The sequence below is a fragment of the Vulpes vulpes genome, chromosome X, assembly GCF_048418805.1.
Source record: "Vulpes vulpes isolate BD-2025 chromosome X, VulVul3, whole genome shotgun sequence".
Classification (NCBI taxonomy): Eukaryota; Metazoa; Chordata; class Mammalia; order Carnivora; family Canidae; genus Vulpes; species Vulpes vulpes.
In genome coordinates, this window is record NC_132796.1 from 109,976,957 (window position 1) to 109,989,457 (window position 12,501).

The 12,501-nt window shown below is 48.7% G+C and overlaps 1 protein-coding gene and 1 long non-coding RNA gene across 4 annotated transcripts in view; one reads left to right on the forward strand and one right to left on the reverse strand.

The window, feature by feature from the left end:
• Positions 1-208: 208 nt before the first annotated feature.
• On the reverse strand, positions 209-8,172 carry SLITRK4 (SLIT and NTRK like family member 4). Of its 3 annotated transcripts, none has more exons than XM_026009054.2 (2): positions 7,744-8,172; positions 209-3,425 (listed from the first exon to the last, which is right to left on the reverse strand). In XM_026009054.2, the coding sequence occupies exon 2, from the start codon at positions 3,373-3,375 to the stop codon at positions 859-861; it is 2,517 nt and encodes an 838-aa protein (XP_025864839.2). In that variant the 5' UTR covers positions 3,376-3,425; positions 7,744-8,172; the 3' UTR covers positions 209-858. The 3 variants fall into 3 exon arrangements, with proteins under 3 accessions (XP_025864839.2, XP_072600765.1, XP_025864840.2); XM_072744664.1 differs by lacking the exon at positions 7,744-8,172 and adding an exon at positions 6,914-7,441; XM_026009055.2 differs by lacking the exon at positions 7,744-8,172 and adding an exon at positions 6,346-6,834.
• LOC112927653 (uncharacterized) overlaps positions 7,086-12,501 on the forward strand; it is a 90,342-nt gene continuing 84,926 nt past the window's right edge. The window contains exon 1 of the long non-coding RNA XR_003236590.2: positions 7,086-7,676. This is a non-coding gene — a long non-coding RNA (uncharacterized lncRNA). The remainder of the gene's footprint in view (positions 7,677-12,501) is intronic.

Consider the following 12,501-nt stretch of genomic DNA (forward strand, 5'->3'; position numbering starts at 1 on the left):
CTTTGGGTGCGCTCACACGGTAAGCACTTTGCTAATTTTGGACAACCTTTAAGGATTGTGGGTATTTCACGTAACTGAGAACAAACTCTAATGTTTAGTTTGAGCCTTGTTTAATTCTGATAAACATCATGTATTTCTTCAGATCACCACAAACGCTATGTAACTCACGTTGACTTTTTTCTTTTAGGTTTTATGTATAGACAGGTAATGCTTAAAGTGTTCAAATTTATTTTATAGTTATGTAATGCATGGTATATTTTAAACAAATATTTGCACAATTTAACATTATAAATCCAGCGGTTTCAAGATGCAGGCCATAAAGTTTACCGATTTACAAATACTATCGAATGTTCTCTCTTTGCATGCTTTTTTTTTTTTTTAGACTTTTCAGATAATCTTTACACAGAGTTGTTACAATGCCACAAATCAAAAGGATTTATTCCAGTTCCACCAGCTTAATCTACGTGCAAGATGAAGGACCCAGCTGAGGTACAAACATCGGTACCAGTTTTCTTGAGTTTGCTTTACAAAGCACAAAGAGACGAAGGTTTTGCATTGGGGTACAAAACAGATTTGCCTCTTGAGGTTAAATTCAGTGTATTCTGTATATAAAGCATCCCTTTGGCAATAGAGTTTGCAGTATCCCCACAGGACTCCACAGTATAGGTTTCATGTAGTAAAATCTATTAAGGAAATTCTCTTCTACTGGACACATCTCTGCAGCTACAGTTAATGAGACAGCCTCGGAAACACCTGCCTCTATGCCTATTGATAATATAGTATTTGGAAGTTAGAAGTCAACAAAAGGCACTTTCATCATTAAATAAATGTCCTCTGTATGAAGCGAGATTGCATGACCTAGATCTTGTTCAAAGCTGTCTGCTCCTCAAGGACCTGTAGGTAGTCAGGGGAACTCTGGAGTTTCGCCTTCAGTTCAAAATACTCGCTGCTCTTCCTCTGCTCCACGACGATTTTACTGTGGTTGCCGCCTATCAGGGACTTCTTGGTTTTTTTGTCTTGTTGTTTCTCTGGGTAGCGGATCTCAAAGCCACTGACGCCGATGCTGTTGTACTCCTTTTTGTTTTCCAGAAAATTCTGAATGAACACATTGGAATCCCTGCTCGGGAATAACTCATCCAGCTCATCAATTGTGCTCAGTCTCTTCCTACTATCCACGTGCAATAAATCTTTCTCCTTGTCGGCAACGTTTCTCATAATGACTTTCTGTCCCGGAGGATCTGAAAACATGAACCCGGTCTCTGACTCTTTGAGGCCACAGGTGTGGCTCTTGCTCATCTGTTCTATGGTTTGGGGGATGAAGGCTTCCGTGCTCAGTCCGTCTTTTTTATTGGTCTTGTGGTCATGCTTCCTCAGCTGCAGCTGCATGGAGCCACACTCAGGATTCCCCAGGCCCTCGTGCTTCACCGTGGGCTTCTTGTTCCGCCGCAGCACAAAAACAAGAAGACAAAAAGCAACGAACACAGTCAAAATGAGGACCACTAGGATACTTAGGATTAGAATAGACAGAGGCACCGGGCCACCGGGAGGACTTCGAATGGGACCCAGCGGGGTGGTGAATGTGATGGCAGGTGCAGGGCTCGTGAATGGCGCAGATGGCTTGTTCAAGAGTTTGGGACATAAGATCTCATTTTTGAGGGACTTCAGTTCGATGTTGGCAAACTGAACAGGTGTCTCGCATCTCAGTTCTTTCACGACAATCCCGTCATTCAACTTCTCCAGCCACAGCTTTAACGCCACCAAGTCACAGGTGCAGTCCCACGGGTTGCCCTCCAAGTCAATCTGTGTAAGCGACTGCAGCTGATCAAGGACCCCGCTGACGGGTAAGTACATGAACTTGTTGTTTCTCAGGTTCAGCCTAGCAAGGGGTGCTCCCACAAAAATGTACACGGGCAGGCTTTTTAGGAGATTGTTGTTTAAATACAGTAACTGCAAATTCGGCATCGAGTCGAAGGTGCCGGCTAAGATCTCCTTAATCAAATTGTATTCCAAATACAGATACTGCAGGTTATGAAGGCCCGAGAATATTTCAGGATAGAGTCTTTCGATCTGATTGCCATTGAGATACAGCCTGCGTAAATTAGTGAGATTGTGGAATACATCTCCCTTGATCGCTGTAATCTGATTGCTGCCTAAATGGAGCAAATCCAGTCCCTCAAACTCAGCGAAGTCTGAGACGTCCACGTCTTTGATGCTATTGCCGTTGACGTGCAACTTCTTGGCATTTAAAGGTTTCGGGACCAGTTCAGACATGGACTGTATGTTTTTCTCTTGGCAGTTGACGCTCAGTCCCAAATCCGAAGGATGTGTTTTGCAGAAGCAAGGTGCCGGGCAAGGTGTCAGAGGCGGCACCCTTGTCTGGTAAGAGACAATCTGACTGAGGTTGCGGTTGGAAAGGGACTTGCCTGCCACGATTCCAGAGATCTTGGAAGGATTGGTTGTTTTCGGTGGTTTGGTCACCAATCTGTGTAAGGATGTTTGGGTGGTGTGACCATTGGGAGTGGTGTAGCCATTCTCCAGCTGAGACGGAGGCAGGACTCGAACATCGAAATCACTGCCCGTGCCCATGGGGCATAATTCTTGCTTGTTGGTTTCTTTCAGAAGCCTCCCGTATAAGTCGCTGGGAGTTTCACAGATCGCCTCCCCTATGTAAATGTTATATGGCATGTTCTCCAGCCAAGCTTTTAAAGGCAACAAATCACAGCTACAGTTCCAAGGGTTATCTTCCAGTTGCAATTCAACTACACGGCCTATGTGTTCCAGAACTCCGATATAGGGGAGCTTCTGGATTCTGTTCCCTCGTATGTCCAGATGGGTCAAAGATGCGAATCGGAAAATATTATCAGGAAGGAATGAAATCAGATTGTCGTTAAGAATGAGAACTTTCAGTTTGTGGAGCTTATTGAAGGCTCCTCGTTCAATATACTTGATTAAATTGTAGTCAGCCTGGAGATACTCCAAGTTCTCTATGCCAAGGAAAGTGTCAGCTCGGAGAATCTTTAATTCATTGTTGTTCAAGTGCAACTGCTTTAATGCACTGAGCCCAAGAAAGGCTCCTCCCTCAATGTTCTGCAGTTTATTATTTCCCAGCTGCAGGGATACTGCGTGTGAAAAATTCAAGAATGTATTCGGATAGAGGATATTTAAAAAATTGTTTTGGAAATTGAGGTGATAAAAATTAGACCAGGGTGGTTTCAGCTGATTTGGTCTGTAGACTGACACCTTCTCACAGTTGACATAGAGCACATTCTCGACTGACACGCAGGAGCACACATTGCAAATCTCCACCGATACGTCAGAATCTGCGTTTGTCGAAGAAATCAGGGCTGACAAAATCAGAAAGAGCCAAAGAAACATCTTCTTGCAATCAGCAAACAACTTTATGCTTCTGAATAAAGAGAAATAATCTACAAAATAAAAAGAAAACATTTTTTCAATGGTCATTACTTGAAAGATGATGTGCGTTTACATCCTACCACAGTGAACACGTGGCTGTAATGATTAGCTTTGTATTATGCTGCAAGTATTCTCACTCAGTTGAAAAGCAATCACCAGATATGCCATAAGTTTTATTTCCGTACCTGGAGTCTATGCACATTTTACCTGGGCAAGAACACACAACAAATGACCGGAGAAAAAGCCCTGACTGTGCTTAAACCTCAACAATCTGAAAATACCTTCTCTACACGGACCATCAGACTCCACCCTTGCACACAGACCTCCTGCGACTCTAACGACTGACCCAGGCCATCACCTCTGCCTCTGTAGTTTGCACCACCAAAGGCACTTCAGTCTGTAGAAGTCTACTCTCTGGGCCTCAGCTTGACAAGAGGCCGAACCAAGGAGATATTAGAGCCCTGGGTTCGACGGAGGATGGCGATGGGAGGATTTGGTTGCTCTAGAAGGGACAGTCCAAAGATCAAGGCGGAGGGAGCCCTGGGAAGAGATGTGCCCCAGCTTCAGCCTGTAGGTAAGCACGCTGCCGTGACTCAGTTCACTCCTGTACGTGGCTGCCTTGCAGAAACACAGATGACCCAGTGAGGTTCTAGAAAAACGACTGAATAGGAAATGGCCAAATTTTAATTTCAAGTAAATAAACGGTATCTAGTTGCCTGACAGTCATCTCCCAAATGGGGGTGGGGGAGCCTTTTGTCTCTGGGTCCCTGAAAGCAGGAGAGAAACCTGCTTGCTCCTGCATTGCCTAGCTGACGTCCAGACAGCTTTCCTGACACCCCCGCCCCCCCCCCCAAAACTGGCTCCTCTGCCTTCCTGGCCCATTTGTATTCCTTTCCATGTCATTTTGAACCCAGGTCCGACAGACCCTTGGCTCGGATGCGCCTCTCCTTCACTTGGACCACAGACTAGCACTGCTGAGGAACAGGAGTTCACACGCTACAGTCCTGGAGGGGCTTTAGCTGCAGCACCAGATGCATTTAGTGCAGCAAACGTCTGTCCTAAAATCATCACTTCCCCAACGTCCCCTCCCAATATCACCACCCCAAGTCTCGGTCTCTAAACAAATCAGGAATCACTTAGTGGAGTTTAATGCTTTGCAAATTAACCCGTTGTAGCCACTTCCTTAAATACCGCATGCATATACCAACATATGCAGTGCTTCACGGAAAAGCCTAAAAGGAAACACAAGCACTGTGCGTTTTACTGATGCAATTTTAGGCATGTGAGCCTTTTTCCATCTTGAATGGGAAGCTGGCTGCAATTTCAATATGGTTACCACCAAATATTAATTAAATAAATAAATTACCCAGGAACACACGATGAGGGAATGATACAAAGAAGTGTCGCACAGAAACTCCTTTGTTTATTTTGCCCACGAGGAATCAGCTAGTGGTAAAAACCAAACATGCCTCAAGGTAGACAATCCATTTGCCACGACCCAGAAAGATTTGCATTTTAAGTAGTTTGGTTCAGAATACAGCCTGGCACTGCCGAGATGCTCCTTGCCTGCCATGCAGACACGCATTTCCCCTATTCACCGTGATAGTTTGATTGGCAGTGCAAAAAAGAAGTCATAAATTCTCAAGTATGACATCATCCAAGCCAACTTTCATTGTAAAATCAAGATTTCACATGATCGTCTTGCCTTCCTATAGATGTGGTTTTCTGCAGCTATTCTGGTTCAGTTGAGTCATTTCGTGTTACGACCCCCCAACCAAAAATCAACCGAACTAGAAACCAAACAAGCCAAAAAAAAAAAAAAAAAAAAAAAAAACCCAAAGAACCTGAATTCCGTACAAAAACAAGAACGAGGAGCATCAGCAGATCTGAAATTGCATAAGGAGCTGCCCTCCTCCTCGGAATTTCTACTTTAAATAGCACGGGGGGAAAAAAGCCACAAGGACGAGCTAGGAAGTTCCCAAATGCATCTCCCGTGCAACAGAGAAAGCCGCAGGCAGCCGGAGTGTGGGGCAGGGGACAGGGCGGGCGGATCGCCGAGGACGGGGGACCGAAAGGGCAGGCGACCGCGGAGGGTGCCGAGCCCAGGGAAGGGAGCGAGGAGGGCGCTCGGAAGAGGGGAAGGGGGCGCGGAATGGAAGCGAAAGAAACCTCCCATTCACAGGCTGCCACTAAAGCAGGCACATTTTCAAATGGGGGGGGGGGATTGGAAAAAGGTCAATAAGCAAAAAAAAAAAAAAAAAAAAACCCGACAAAGTAGGAGTTGGGAACCCCGCGGCGAGAGCGGCCCGTCTCCGCGTCTCGGTGCCTGCGCCCTGCAGGGGCCCGGTCCCCCGGCCGCCCCGAGCGCCCGCGCCCGTGCGGAAGGAGCGGGCCTGCGGGGACCGACGCCGCCGGGCGGGGGCGGGGGCTCGGGCTCGGCCGGGAGCCGCGGGCCTCGCCGCCCCCGGTGCGCTCCCTCGGGCCGGCGGCGCCGCGGCTGGAGGGGCTGCCGGCGGTGGCGCGTACCGCAACGTTTTGCCGCATCCCGGTGCCCGGGGCCGGCGCGCGGCCCCCTCCCGGGTCCCGGGCCCCAGCGGCGGCCTCGTGGGGCGCGCAGCGGAGGCGGGGACCGCTCGGGAGGTCGCGGGGGCCTTCAGCCGCGCTGCGCACGCATTTCTCCGCGCGCTCCCGTCCCACCCGGGGCAGCTACTGGAGTTCCCAGCGGCCTCCCCAGACCCGGGCGTGCGGTGCTGGAGGGTGAGGGACGGCCGGCTCGGGCCACGCGGCCGGGGACCCCGGGGCGTCACTGGCCCGCCTGTCACCGGCGGAGTGAGCCGGGGGCTCCGTGGCCGAGAGCGGCGGTCCCGGCGCCCCCTGCCCCCCACCCTGCCGATCCCCCCCCGCCGCCAGCCACAGGAGGGCTGCTCTCACCAAGCCCGGAATCGGCTCAGCATTGGGGCATCTTGCAAAGTCGCGCGGCCAGCACTTGCCCGGCTTCGCAGGGCTTTTGGAGTTGGCCACCGGCTTCTCCCGATTCCGTGTCGCCGGCTGCCTGGGATCTCCGAGCAGCTCGGGGGCCACTGCCCTGAGCCACGGATCCACGTCCGCCCGGGGTGCTTGCGAGGGGGGCGCAGAAGACAAAGCCAGCGCAGCGGCCCCGACAGCCCGAGCCGCCCTAGACCCGGACACTTGCCCCGGCGCCCCGGCCGCCGCCGGGGGAGGCACGGGATTAAGGACACCGGATCTTTGGGTCCTCGGGGACTTGCGAGCGCGCCGCGGGTCGGCAAGCGGCTGCTGGTGGGGTAGCCACTATGGTCGCTCTGGCCACTCCGCCGGCCCCAAACCAACACGACCCAAACTAAAAATAATAAGCTACCTGCCCCCCTCCGCGCGCACGCGCGCGCGCGCACACACACACACGCTCGCGCTGCCGAGCCGATCGGGGAAGAGGCAGCGAGTGTCAGCGCGGCTCGCGCGGCCCCGCTGGAAATTCACCCACCTCCGGAGCCCAGCAGCTGTCGCAGGGCCCGCCGCGCCGCGATCCGCTCTGCGGTTTCCGCGCTGGTGTCCCCGCGATCCGCCACCGCGCTGCTCCGCGCCGGCTCGCCCGTCAAACCCGCCGAGCAGCCCTCGCAGGCGAGCGGCGGGCAGCGGCGCGCGCGCACCCGGCCAGACACCGCGCGCGCACCCAGCCCCTCGCACACGGGCTGCACCTTTACATACACGCGCCAATCCCCGCCCCCGCCCCCCGCCCCGCACACACGCAGCCTCCCTCCCGAAACTCAGAACCCCCGACCCCCGCACATGCCGGGGGGCCCCCGTCCCCCATACACACGCCTCCACTGGATCCCTCCTCTACCCACGCGCCGAGAAAGCGCACTTTCCTCCCGGCATCCGCCCCCTCTTTATGCCTCAAAGCCCCCCCCCGGGGAGGAGCGACCCCTTTCCTCCAGCGCAGAGACCCCCGTCCCCACGCGCGAGCGCGCCAACCTCCATCCTCCCACCGCATACACGCACACTCGAGTCCTTTCTCCTCCCTCAGTCCCCAGGAACGGAGGCGCACACACACACGCGCGCACACACACACAGACACACACACACACACACACACACACGCACACACACGCCCGGGGCGTTCCTTTGAGGAGCAACCAAGAACCCCGGCAAAGCCAAAGGAACGTCGGAGGCGGGGGTGGGGGCCGAGGGAGGTAGATGGGGTCGTCGAGTCTACGCGGGATTGAATAATTCCAGGATCGAGGGGGGTGAGTCAACAACAATGACATCCAAAGGCTACACTCGCACTTGGGCTTCGTAGCTCGGGCACGGTACCTTGGGCTAGTTGTCACCCCGCAGATCAGAGGGCTCCGGGGATACTTCTTCGGCAGGCGGCGGGCGATCCTGGATGGAGGCTTCTTGGGACCGGTTGCCCGGGATCCGGCAGCGTCCTCGCTCCCCCTACCTGTCTGCGCGCCAGGGGCCGGGGGCTTTAAGGCAAAAGTGTGGAGCTTTAGCCCAGAGTGAGACTTACTGAGTGGGTTTAGGGGGAGACGGGTTAATTCTCCGCGCCTCGGAACTCCGCGTGCCTCCGGTGTAGAACGGGTTAAGCGGGAGCAGGACGCTTAGGGAGCTGGGGGTGGGGAGAGGGGATAGGGATAGAGGAAAGAGAGGTGTGGGACCCGGAGGGATGCCGCACTTGCGACCGAAAGAAGAAAAAAAAAACAACAACCCAGCTTTGGCTACTGAGCATGCCCAGTTCCCAGCTCGAGCCCTATAAGGGAGGCATTGTGTGCGTTCCACTTCTCCGGGCTTTGGTGGTGACCGGGAGGGGACTTTGGTTGGGGAGGGTGGTGGTGAATGAGAGGCTTTAGGGAAGGGGGACGAGGTCTGGAGCTCTGGGGTTGTGCGGGAAGAGACCCTTGGGATCCCTCGGGGACGCAGGGAAGGAGGCAACCGAGGGGACTACGAAAAGTCACTTCAGCAGCCCCCCCCCCGCCCTGTCGTGTCTATACCGAAGAGGCTTTAGCAATTGAATCTCAAATATCCAGAGGCTGCAAATCCAGCGTGTGGATTGTCTAGGCCCCTTTCTTCTACCCATTCGCTAGGGCTTCCACGAGCGACTAGGAATATCCCGGGGGAGACGCTAATGTTCCAACCAGTCTCCTGCAGACTGGGAATTTAGTTAACAAGCTTGGCACGAAAGCAGATGTACCTGTGGGGTTGGGGGACTTGGGCTATCCTGTACGTGTTGCAAAGAGCTGGCTTTCCTAAGGAGGAAAGGGCTAAAACGGTCGTTTACTCCCTGCCCCCCCCCCCCACCTTACTGTTTTTGTAGGTGCTTGGCTAAGAAAAACAACTCTCTCTCTTTACTTTGTGTCTGTGGGGATAAACTGGCTTTAGGTAAATAGAGCTAAGTTATAAATGGCAAGTCTTTTCCGAGCCCATTCTTTGCCACATTTCAGGTAATACTGCAGGGCCCGTTTCTTCAGGACCTATGTTCTCGCCTAATCCACTTACTCAAATTCCAGTCGCTCTAGCCACACTGGGGTATAGCCAGTACCCAGAAATGCTTTTACTTAAAAATGAAAAACTCTTTAAACTAAAACTAGCGATAGCTTTGAAACCAGAATTTGGCTGGCTGCCTGAACTCCTACAGTTAAACATTTACCATAATTGGTTGATGTTTAAAGGCCTCAAATCTAGGCAAAAAAAAAAAAAAAAATCTGATGAGCAAAGGATTTATCACATTATTTGTGGGTACTGTCCTGTCCTCTCTGTTATCTGTGATATCTGTTCATATATAAGTTCGAATTTTTTCATTTTTGTCATTGCATGGGGCTGCCTTCAGGTTATATTCATGCAAATGTTTGCTGGGCACAGCATGTATATAGAGATGCATGTACAATATGTAAATGAATATTTAAATAGATATGTGTGTAGAGGCATATTTTCTTATGACCTTGGTAAATATTGCATCTTTCATAAAGAATCCTTTCTCTACCCCCACTCCCCACTGCCCTTAGAAATTACGTCCTCCTCTTTTTTAAAAACCTAGAGGAAGACATTGAGTGGGCAGCAATGGTAAATTTTGCTCTATTCCATGTGAAATCCGTTACGAAATAGCGTCACTTAAGGAAACACTAAAGGATCCGTCCATAACAACATAGGCAACTTGTGCAGCTCCTCTTAGTAAGGTGAAATTTGTTTCCTCCATAGGTAACAGCTGCAGTATGTTGAAAAATCCCTCTACTGTTGTACATTTGAACAAAACAGATCCTGCTAATTAAGAACTCACATTTGCATTATATTGTATAATGCAATTTGAAAGTGGTAATGGATACCAAAACAAGTTGGCATTTATTCTAAATGCAAAGGATTCAGGAAGCTACACTATATTTTATCAGGATAGAGGAATTGTTTGTCCTTTACTATAAATGTTAACAAGATTCAATAGAATGAACAAAAAATTTTTTTACCTGAAAATATAATGCACATTCCAAGCACTGTGATAGCTGAAAAGGCCAGATTTGGACAGTAAATATCAGGTGATTTAAATGCCTGCCTTTATTCAACTCTAGAAACTGTTCTGAGAGTTGACTATATTTGACTGTAATAACTGTGAAATGTTCCTTTTCATATGGGTATAGACACAGAAGTCTGAAAACAAGTACAGCGAGGACACCAATAAACTACAATTAATAATAGTGCCGAAAACGTATCGGTGATTAATATCCAAGTCATTAAAATTAATGCTTTCAAATAAAATATTTTGCTGCTTAAAAATGATAAAGTGGCAACTCCTGAAAATAGCATAAAGTAACAGCTTCCGTGCCTTCTGCTTCTTTTGCTTTCAGATTTAAAAACCCAATCCTTTAGTCCTGCAGTGTCTTTTCTAGCTCCTAGAATGACACGTGATATCCATACAGAACAATAGTAAACTAAATTGCTAGCTTAAAAAAAGGGAAGTAAATATATAAATTAATAAAAGTGTTAAGGAAACGCCAGCACTATTTATGGCAATGGGGGAAACACAAAGTTGGTGTTCTTCCTAAAATATATGGATGCAAATATTGTGAGACAGATTTGCAACAGCCTCATTGTCTTTCTACAAATGTTCCATCATACTTAATCGTGCCTTTGCCAGGAGTACAACTGGGACTACAATGGGACTATATGCCGATTTGCTGTGTCTCCCTCTTTCAGGGCAAATAAACAGTAAACTTGTCCCTTGTCAATGGTCTCGCACCCATATTCCCCACTTACCCTACCTTGTCTTGCTGCTGGTTTTTATATTTTATTATTTCCTTAAGTAATCTCCACGCCTCACGTGGGGCTCAAACTCAGGAACCTGAGACCCAGATCAGGAGTCACATGCTCTGTCAACCGAGCGAGCCAGGCACACCCTGTTTTGTTGCTGTTTTAAATCAAATTGGCCTTAATTCTGGTATCCAGGTATCACATCCAGATCTTTCAGTGGATCCTAATTTCGAAACTGTATTTATACCCTGGCATTTCAAGAAGTTACAAATTTGGCATCTCTCGAAGTGGAATACAAGAAAGTTCGGAGGATGTTAACGTATCTTCTGGGAAGACACATTTTTAAGATCAAAGAAGTTTAGAAGACCCTTGCGTCCATAAAGCTAAGCGGTTTCGTAAACTTTGGGATTTCTCAGCAAATTCAATTCTATTAAAAATGAATTCTGACTTACAAGGGTAAAGTGGCACAGCATGTAACATCTCCCAAACTTATTTGACTGTGGAAGCCCTTTTTGTTTGTTTTCATCACATACACTTAGAGAAACCATGTAGTACTTGCTCAGTTTTGCCCATTTGGTGGAAACCGTAGAAGCTACCATCTATTGAGTGCCATATTGCCTCCAAACAGTATTTCCTTTAGTTCTCTGAGCAGTACTGCAAGGGAGAGATTCTTCTTCTTTAAAAACCAGGGTTCAGGGAAGTTAAGTGTTTTTGCTCAAGGTCACATGGCAGTAAGGGCCGGTCAAGATTGGACCCCATTAATCTGAGGCCTTCTCGACACTCCACACTTCCTTGTCCACAGAGGAACCAAGGCACTTTTAATTTGGAAAGCATCATAGATTTTCCCCTCAGAGATAGACATTTGGGACACAGATGTTGGTTTGCAAGTAATAAAGTATTAAGACTCAACACTAGATTCAACCAATAGAGGACATGGAAATCGGGTTCGATCGATTAGGTGTGACTGGGTTTCTTAAATCAGCTGATTTCCCCCTCTGCCAATAGTGGGCTTGTTCCACTCATCTTGCTCTTTCAACTTTCATACCTGAGTTGATTCTGAACCTGTGATGTCTCAACTGTCTTGCCTTTGCTACTGGCTAAATGGAGCCATGTAAAGCAGTAGTGTTCATCTCTAAACTTACTCTGCTATCCAGTAGAGCACTGAGTAAATGGGAAAGGTGAGATTAGTCGATTAATTGATTAGATTATACCAACCAATGTGACCTTCCATTTTCCCGGGGTACTTCTTCATATTATAGCTGGTAACCTGTTCCCCACCCCACCCCACCCCCAGAATCTAAGGTGTGAGCTATTAATGTATTGAAATCTGAGTACTCCAGGCATTGACTGATTTTTCACTAATTACTTCTGAAGGATTAATAAAGAGTATCTTGTTTCAAAGGATCTTTGTGATTTTGGCTCCTAATGAGTACTCGTTCGTATAGCTCACTCATATCGCCTATATTCTCTAGAATAACATTTTTTTTTCCTAAGCCGCAGATGCTGATATAATAGCGTGTGTTCTGTTTACCCATTTTCTTACTGAGTTTTCTTTAACTTGAAAAAATATCATCTTTCTCACTCACTGTCAAAGATTAGAGTCCGGAAACAAGCTCCACTGCTCTCAGACAACTCAAAGATAATAAAGATCGTGAAATAAAAAAATAAGAAGTTAATAGCCAAACAATCTACTGTGAGAATTACTCCCATGGGCTGTACAAGTTCCAAAACACCAACCAAAGCTTTGTCAGGAAGACAGAAAGTTGATGAGAATCCTTCCTTTTTTTTACCATGCCCAATTCTATCTAGGGAACCAGAGTACTATCCCCAGCC

Excerpts from the sequence above, each read along its gene's own strand:
- SLITRK4 (XM_026009054.2), bottom strand. The coding sequence starts at position 3,375 with ATGTTTCTTTGGCTCTTTCTGATTTTGTCAGCCCTGATTTCTTCGACA.